This window comes from Amblyraja radiata, chromosome 20, assembly GCF_010909765.2.
Source record: "Amblyraja radiata isolate CabotCenter1 chromosome 20, sAmbRad1.1.pri, whole genome shotgun sequence".
Classification (NCBI taxonomy): domain Eukaryota; kingdom Metazoa; phylum Chordata; class Chondrichthyes; order Rajiformes; family Rajidae; genus Amblyraja; species Amblyraja radiata.
The window spans coordinates 22,151,536-22,161,171 of record NC_045975.1 but is presented as its reverse complement, the minus strand read 5'-3'; the positions used below and the strand labels follow the sequence as shown (position 1 = coordinate 22,161,171).

At 47.4% G+C, this 9,636-nt stretch overlaps 1 protein-coding gene across 1 annotated transcript in view; it reads right to left on the bottom strand.

The window, feature by feature from the left end:
• Positions 1 to 4,320: 4,320 nt before the first annotated feature.
• The window catches only part of LOC116984698 (synaptotagmin-2-like), a 37,124-nt gene continuing 31,808 nt past the window's right edge, over positions 4,321 to 9,636 (bottom strand). The window contains exons 8-9 of the mRNA XM_033039008.1: positions 9,031 to 9,164; positions 4,321 to 4,927 (exon numbers count right to left, since the gene is read on the bottom strand). Coding sequence (XP_032894899.1) covers positions 4,691 to 4,927; positions 9,031 to 9,164 — 371 coding nt within the window. The 3' untranslated portion in view covers positions 4,321 to 4,690. The remainder of the gene's footprint in view (positions 4,928 to 9,030; positions 9,165 to 9,636) is intronic.

Here is a 9,636-nt window from a genome sequence, read left to right as displayed (position 1 = left end):
GTTGGGCCGAAGGACCTGTTTAAATGCTGTATCTCTAAACTAAACTAAACCAGCATCTGTGGTTTTTTTACATTCTATGTTTTCACATTTGCATTTAAGTTGATTTACCTTACCTAAGTAAAGATTAAAGTGGCGGCACGGTGGCGCAGCGGTAGAGTTGCTGCCTTACAGCGCTAGAGACCCGGGTTCGATCCTGACCATGGGTGCTGTCCGTACGGGTGTGTACGTGTGAGTTTTCTCCAGGTGCTCCGGTTTCCTCCCACAGTCCAAAGACGTACAGGTTTGTTGGTTAATTGGCTTGGTATAAATGTCAATTATCCTTAGTGTGTGTAGGATAGTGTTAGTGTGCGGGTATCGCTGGTCGGGGTAGACTCGGTGGGCCGAAGGGCCTGTTTCCGTGCTGTATCTCTAAACTAAACTAAAAAAAATAAAGTTAGGTTTATTATTGTCATGTGCATTAAAGGTACAATGAAAAGCTTTGTCTTGCATGCTATTCAAATGGGCCAGATAAATGTAGAAATACAATTAAGCCAAACTCAAGTGCAATAGGTAGAGAGAAGGAGAAGATACAGTCGAAACAAAGAACTGCAGATGCTGGTTTATACAAAAGATAGACAACAAGTGCTAGAGTAACTCAGGTGGGTGGGGGAGGAGGGGGGTCAGGCAGCATCTCTGGAGAAAAGGCAGAATATAGTTGTTAGCATCAGTTCCATAGACAAGCTTCCAGTTTGCTCACGACAGATTTTGCAGTGATGCCTTTTCCATATTGACAATGTAAACACATTACACCAGAGATGCTTTGTTACAGCGCTTTTCCCTTAAGTGATAAGTGTGACAGCTTCATTAAAGTAACACACACAATGAGCATGTTAGCACTTGCACTCCAAATTGTGATTATTGATTTGGGAAGAGAAAAAGCATGCTTGAGAGAATGATCACATGCAAAATTAGCTACAGCATAACACCTCACGACAAAAGCTATGCTCAATTTGGAAACATGAATTTGAAATAATCTTTAACATTGGTAATTGCTATGGCAATGTTTTTGAGTTCATTTATGCATAAATCTAGAGAGAGTTAAATCAACTACAAGATAGGTTGTCCGTCGAATTTGTAGAAAGTCTGTTTGCTTTTTATCTTCAATGGGTTTAGGTTTAGGTCTAGTATTGTCATGTGTACCAAGGTACAGCGAAAAGCTTGTTTTGCATGCTATCCAATCAGTATTATCTATCCAATTAGATTAAAGAATACTATACATAAACACAATCAAGTCAAACTCAAGTACAATAAGTAGAGCAAAGGGGAAGTTACAGAGTGCGGAATATAGTTCTCAGAATTGGAGCGCATCAGTTCCAGAGACAAAGTCCAACGCCGCAATGGGGTATAATGCTGAAAGAAAATTATCACCATATCTAAATACGTTAAGTTTAGGTTCAGATTTATTACTGTCATGTGTACCGAGGTACAGTGAAACGCCTTGTTTTGCATGCTATCTAATCAGATCAGAAAATACTATACAGAAATAAAATCAAGTCAAACTCAAATACAATAGGTAGAGCAATGGGGAAGATACAGAATATACAGCATTGTAGAGCACCAGTTCCATGGACAAAGTCCAATGTCTGCAGAGGTGAATCGGCCAGTACCCTAGCATTTGGAAGGACTGTTCAGAAGCCTGATCACACAGGGGAAGAAGCTGTTCCTGAGTCTAGTGGTGTGTGCCTTCAGGCTTTTGCATCTTCTGCCCAATGGGAGCGGGGAGAAGATGGAATGGTGGGATAAGTCTTTGATTATGTTGGTTGCTTTTCTGAGGCAGCGTGAAGTGTAGCTGGAGTCAATGGTGGGCGCCATAATGGCAACCCTTACGAGAGGTTGCAGTTCCTGTGTGACTATCGGAATGGGCTGCTCTTCATGTTTTAGCCCCACGCTCCTGATCTTTGGTCACTCGGCACAGAGGAGAGAGGGCCAGGAGGGAGGGGGGATCTCCCTGTCAGTTTGCCCCTGGGCCTGGCCAAGATGGCCATTCGCGGGTCCAGGCAGCGGGCAGTCAAGGGTTCTGCCCGAGTCGTCCGCCTGCCACTCTTCCGGGCCTACATCCGTCCCCGCGTGTCCCTGGAGAGGGAGCATGCGGTGTGCACGGGGACTCTGGAGGCCTCCACGAATGCTGGTTGCCGCAGGGGGTTGTGTGTATTATGGATAAAGTTGACAATATTTTAATCTCATAACGGTGTGATTGTAACCTGCCAATGGCAGTCTTAATTTTGTTACTACACTGTGGTTGTGACCCTGTCTTTATAAGACCCTGCACAGCTATGAGCACGAACAAACTATGGGAGCATGGAATTCTGGAGGGCTGAGATGCAGGAAAATGTCCATATCTTGTTTATGTGGCCACTCTTTAGATTTGATTGAGCCCAACACTGCGGAAATAACCACACTTGAAGCTCTCCAAAACTGAGCACGATTCTATTAACAGTATCAGTTCTTGCACATTTAGTCAGGATTCAATGGACGGTGAGCCATAGAAGAACCTGGCCAATTATTTCTCCATTTCTCCCGCCTTGGAGGAGATTAACTGGCTCACCACCACCTCGGGACAAGAAGCGCACCTTCAAATTTATTGATTTATTCTTATAGTTTAGTTTAGAGATATAGTATGGCAACAGGCCCTTTGGCCCACTGAGTCTGCATGGATCAGCGATCACCCGGCACACTAGCACTATCCTGCACACTACGGACAATTTACCAAAGTCAATTAACCTACAAACCTGCACGCCTTTGGAGTGTAGGAGGAAACTGGAGCACCCGAGGAAAACATACGCAGTCACAGAGAGAACATATAAACTCCGTACAGACAGCACCCATAGTCAGGATCGAACCCGGATATCTGGGAATGTAAGGCAACAACTCTACCGTTGCGCCATTGTGCCGCCCTAACGTTATCTGAAGGTAAAGTGAAGGTGTTGACACAATGAACTGCAGTTCGAAGAAGGGTCCAGACCCAAAACGTCCACTTTCCCTACCCTCCGCAGATGCTGCCTGACCCGTTGAGTTCCGCCAGCACGTTGTATTCAGCTCATGATTCCAGCACCTTGTGTCAACACATTGCACGACCTGTCCTCACCCAGTGAGAAAGCACTGGAACAATGCATAATCTTCCACCCACCACCCACACTGACATATTGTAGTGTCTGTCACCCAATGCTTGGAGTTACACACTGCACTGTTGAAACAAAGAACTGCAGATGCTGGTTTATACAAAAGATAGACACAAAGTGCTGTAGTAACTCAGCAGATCATGCAACATCTGTGGAGAACATGGATGGGTGACGTTTCGGGTTGGGAGCCTTCTTCATACTCTAAAGGCCCTGTCCCACTATACGAGTTTACCCAAGAGCTCTCCCGGGTGTTAAAAAAAATCAAACTCGTGGTAAGCACGTAGAATGTACGTAGCGGGTACATTGGAGCTCAGGACGTCTCTTAGCGGCTCTTAACGCTAACGGCAGGCACTCAGGAAACGCGGTAAGCTCGTGAACTTTTTTCAACATGTTGAAAAATGTCCACAAGAGCCCCAAGTACCTACGAGCAGCTATTACCGTAATTCTCCGAGTTTGAATCAGGGGAAACTCGGGAGAACTCTTGAATTACCTCGTACAGTGGGACAGGCCCTTTAGTCTATCTTTGGTAGACACTGTACATCCTGCCTTCATTGAATGCCCACACCAACACACTGCATATCCTGTTGCAAACAATGCTCCCACCCTGCCATTAATTCTCTCCTTATCTGACACCCTTTTGTCTGCTTTTCACCTTGAGCCACCTAACCACCAATCTGCCAACAAATCCTCCCCCACCTTTACCTGGATCCACCTTTCACTTGCCAAGACACAAGGTGCTCAGTGGGTCAGGCAGCATCTCTGGTGAAGATGGGATGGGTGATGTTTTAGCTTGAGATCCTTCTTTAGCCACATCATGCTGCTTCTTCATGCTGCCTGACCTGCTGAGTTGCTCCAGCACTTTGTGTGTCCTTTTGTCAATTGGCATCTGCAGTTCTTTCTATGCCAGGCTTTGTCCTGGCCCCACCTCTCTTTTCTAGCTTTCTCCCTCCCCACTACAATTAGTCTGAAGAAAGAATGTTTCTGAACAAAACGTCAACTATCCATGTTCTCCAGAGATGCTGCCCAAGCCGCTGTGTTACTCCTGCAATTTTGTTTTTTTTATTAAAGTGAGAGCGTGCTTTAACTAATTGTTTTACATATTATTACCAAATGTACAAATAGAAAGACAGTGGCCCATTAAAATAGTAATTCAACTTGTAGATTAGTACAACAATTATAGTAATGTTGACAATTATTCAGGATATATCATTATGGTTCATTTATTTTCGATGTGGTCAGTTTTCCCCATTGGATATCCCAACTCTGCAATGTATCTGGGCTGCCCTGAACTCCAATGTATACGAGGATCAACTTTACAATTGCAACCCGGATCACAAAGCTGTCGGTGCGGTAATTCTTCCATAAATATATTCTGCTTTGTACATTGACTTTGTTTGAGAAACAAAATGTTCGAGCTCCTCCAATTTGGTGCAGCTCCTTGAACGGCAGATGTTGTCCAGTGTGTGGATGAAGAGATCTATCTGAAGCAGATCATCTCTCGGTCTTCTGCCTCATGGGAGTGTGCTCCTGCTTCAACGGCCTTTGCCTTTTTTATGAGAACTTGCTTTAAGCTCCTTGAGCGCCTTGTCCACTTCGTCTTTGCTTTGGAGAACGTGCCACTGCGCTATTGGCCGCCTGGGGTTGGCCAGCATGTCAGACCAATGTCGTAACTGATTTCCAGTGGCGCCACAACCGAGAAATAGTCTTCCAATGGCATCGTTCTTTGACATCTTATCATGATCCCATATGGAGATCACCAGCTTCACTTTCTGTGAGAAGAGAAGGGAAAAAAGTGATGGATAAAGTCACGTTGAGAATAGTTTAGTTTAGTTTGTTGGTGAACCACAAACAATGGTGGGTACACACAAATGCTGGAGAAACTCAACGGGTGCAGCAGCATCTATGGAGCGAAGTAAATAGGCAACGTTTTGGCCCGAAACATTCCCCATTTCCTTCGCTCCGTAGATGCTGCTGCACCCGCTGAGTTTCTCCAGCATTTTTGTGTACCTTCGATTTTCCAGCATCTGCAGTTCTTTCTTAAACTCAAACAATGGTGTATGGGAGAGAGCATATTAACTGGTTGCATCACAGCCTGGTTCGGCAACTCGGACGACCAGGAACGAGGAAGATCGCAAAAAAGTGGAGGGGCACTGCCCGGTCCACCATGGGTACATACATGGGTACATACATCTCAGACTCGGGAAGCCCACTGTCTTTGCTGCCAAGGATAATATTGTGTCTTAATAAGTCCCAGCAGATCTGTCCAACGTCTCCCCTCTGCTTCGATTTTAGTTTTAGAACACTTGGTTATTTTCAGAAAGTCCCGAATCTCACAGATAACAACCCCTCGAGATACATCGCTATTCGCCAACACACTGACACCTGGAGCACCATCCTCCCCTATACTGTGCTCAAGGTCATCGTCAGAGTTCGAAGGACTACAGCTAGCTGTCAGCTCACCCACCTCACTGCATCACTCTCCCCCTCCCCCTCCTCCGGCATGACACCACCCCCAGGATCAACGTCAAGGGAGGGTCCCGATTCCCCTGAGAGCAATGAGCTGTCCGGTGAAAGACCAGGCTCCTGCACTCTCCCTACGTCTGGGCCTGAGGAAGAAAAAACAAGAGGCATCCCCAGGGCCCACGGAACGTCGGCACCCCCCAGAATCCGAATGAGGGTCACGACCCGAAACAGCCCCGACCCCCACCGCACTCAGGGTACCCGCTCCACCGGCAACACCCATAGAGTCTCTACCCTCCACCACCAGGGGAGTAACCTCACTAAGACCCACTGAAAGAGCCAGTGTTTCTGGAGATCCCCCCTACTACCTCCGCCGGTGGGGCAGCACAGCCCATAGCAACTCTCGTGGTTCTGATAAGGAGCACAGACTGGAAAACTGCCTCTACTCCCGAGACTCCCCCTTCGGGTTGTCTCTGCTCATGCCCCATCTCAGCGGACACATTTCCAAGGGGAGCCAACCCCCAAAACTGGTGTGATAACACCCTTGGAAGGCCTCTGAAATGAAGGGACATCCTCCGACTCAGGGGACACACTCCCAGGGGAGCCAACCCCAATACCCGGTGAGATAACACCCTCGGAAGGCCCCTGAGACGAGGGGACAACCACCAGCCCAGAGGACACAATTCCAGGGGAGTCAACCCCAGTAACTGGTATGGTAATACCCGTAGAAGGTCCCTGAAGCAAAGGGCCAACCTCCTGCCCAGAGGACACTAGTTCGTGACCACCATCCTCAACAGGGGTGGAAGGTCTCAAAGTAGTCTGCCCCCTTACTTTGGGCCCATGATTTGTTCTCCCTCTCTGGGCCCACGCCTTCTTTTAGTTCCGCTGGTTTGCGGCTGTACGGTGACCTCCATAAAGGAAGGGTCCTCCGCCTCCACGATACCTGCTACCTCTATTCTGCCCCCACGTTCATCCTCCCCTGCCCCCTTCTGAACCTCCTCAGCTCCTTGCTGAGTCACACTAGGTGCGTCTTGGACCTCACTGGGGCCACCCACCCAACAGGGCCCACCACCCCCCCCCCTCCCCTGCGCCTCGCCGTCAACCGCCACCACAGGTTCAGGATGTAGGGAGCGGGGGGCAGCATAGCCCTGGGTCACCGAGGCGGAGCTGGCAGCCCCAGATGGGTCAGCAGTGCCACCCCGGGTCACAGAGGCATTACAGGCCTGCCTGGATGGGCCAGCAATGCATTCCTGGGCCGCTGCGTTAGGATTTCTAGCATCGGCCCGGCCATTGGGACAATCCCTGTGGAAATGACCAAACTCTCTGCACGCATGACACCATGCCTCTCCCCAACTCACGCGGTGAGGGTCACCCTCATGCTCCACAACGAAGTTCCCCTCAGTGCCCGACCCCACTTCCACCTTCATGGAAACCTGCCTCTTGAAACTCAAGATCCCTTTGAGGAGATCACTCCAGGGGTGCATAAGCCTAATCAACCTAGACCGCACCTTCCCAATCTTCGCCAATTGTGGAAGAAGTTGGGCATCCCGGATGAACGGGGGACATCTCGCAGGAGAACCGGTCACGGTGGACTCCCACGGTTCCCCCCCCACTGTGATCCCCTTCTCCACAGCTAAGGCCACATCCTCCTGGGACTTAAGTATCATCCCACACTTCCCTCTTGCAACCTCGGCAGAGGCAATTACATCCTTCTGGAAAAGGTCATGCATGCCCTTCGTTATTGCATCCCTGCTCCACAGGAACCCGGTTTGGACCGAGATCCCGTATTTTCTACCACCAAAGTCAGCATAAGGCTCATCCTCGATTGGCCCCAAAGCCGCAGCCGAAACCGCAGCTGCGTAACTCCGAGCCGTTTCGGGACGTGACAATAAAACATTCTTGACTTGACTTAGCTCTCATTTTACAATGTGATGCCCATGGTAACTTCTATTCATGGGATTAATCTTATTCTTAAAAGTAATTTTGGATAACTATTCATTGCCAGACAAGTGAAGACATCAATGCGAGGCAGACTGTGCTGAATTCTGCCTGTGCCCACAGGAGTGAAATGTTATGCTTAACTCGCAGCGGGACTTAATTTCTATTCCTATATTAGAGGCGCTAAATTATTCGGAGCAGTTTCACAAGTGCGACTGCATCCCTACTGCCAAAGAACCTCACTGAAGTGACAATCCTTTGTTAGTCCAAATTCTGAGAGTCAGCGGGTGCTTGGATGGAAGGTCTTCCCACTGAAATCACATATGTTCTAATTTGGTGTCTTGACGTAAATATTTTGTGGTCAGATTTTCTGGAGAGTTGTTGTAGCAGGAACCCTCATACCCTGCAAACCATGACCAAGTAAGCAAGATGGCGACAAAGCCAAGCAGCTCTGTGTACTGGACCCAGAATTAAATTTGTGCACAAAAGATAGACCAATCTAGTATTTACTTTTGTTTACAGATACAGTCAGAGTATTGAGTATAGAATGTGGGAAATCATGTTGCATTTGCACAAGACATTGGTGAGACCGCATTTAGAAAATCGTGTTCAGTTCCGGGTACCATGTTATAGGAAAGATATTGTCAAGCTTGAAAGGGTTCAGAGAACATTTACAAGGATGTTGCCTGGACTAGATGGTCTGAGCAACAGGGAGAGGTTGAATAGGCTGGGTCTCTATACCTTGGAGCGCAGAAGGATAAGGGGGATCTTATAGAGGTGTATAAAATCATGAGAAGAATAGATCAGGCAGATGCACAGAATCGCTTGCCCAGAGTAGGGGAATCGAGGACCAGAGGACATAGGTTCAAGGTGAAGGGGAAAAGATAGGTTTAATTTTAATAGATTTAATAGATTTAATTTTTCACACAAAGGGTGGTGGGTGTATGGAACAAGCTGCCAGAGGAGGTCGTTGAGGCTGGGACTATCCCAACATTTAAGAAACAGTTAGACAGGTACATGGATCAAACAGGTTTGGAGGGATATGGACCATGCGCAGGCCGGTGGGACTAGTGTAGCTGAGATATTGTTGGCCGGTGTGGACAAGTTGGGCCAAAGTGCGAAGGGCCTGTTTCCACACTGTACCACTCTAGGACTCTCTATACAGCGTGGAAACAGACCCTTCGGTCCACTGAGTCCACACCGACCTTCGATCACCCATTCGCACTAGTTCTATCCTGCACACAAGGGACAATTTTATAGAAGCCAAGTAACCTACAAACCTGCGCGCTTTTGGAATGTGGGGGGAAACCGGAAAACCTGGCGAAAACGCATGCAGTCACAGGGCGAATCACAAACCCCACATACAGGATCGAACCTGGGTCTCGAGCATCGTGAGGCAGCAGCTCTACTGGTGCACCACTGTGCCGCCCTATTCCACTGGTTTATTTTTAAATATTTTGTATTTACTCCTCACCTGTATTTCTTCAAAATTCACATCAAACATAAAAGGCTCATTGAAATATGGATTCAGGGTGTTCTTTTTAACTGTTGTTGACTTCTTCTTGAGTTTTTTATTATTGAGAATCAAGCGAATCTTCACATAGGGATCTGTCAGAAATACAAATTATGTTTTCAGTTATTGACAGGGTGTATTCTACAACATGTGGTAAGTATTTGTTTTGAGACTTTGCAGATACTGGCTTAATAAAATCAAGAGTTAAGAGTCAATGTTTTGTTGTCATATATACTGAAACAGAACTATGTAATTCTTACAGGACCACCCACATGTCCAAAGGAAAGGCGATGGCTGGAGGCCCACAGAAGCCTGGGGCTCGCCTGGATCGGATGCCGCTCGTAAGACCCAGAGCACGGACTGGACTTCAAAACTGACGCAAACACATGGTGCCTGTTGTGTACGGTCTCAGTGGGCTATTTCTGTACACTTTGCCAAGCGGGGATTGTGCTTAGGTATGGCAAGACTTTACTGGACTGTAGGCAAAGAAAATCATTTAATTGTGCATTTGCACATGTGATAATAAAGCACTATTGACCATTGAGTGAAATTCCCAATTAAATTCTC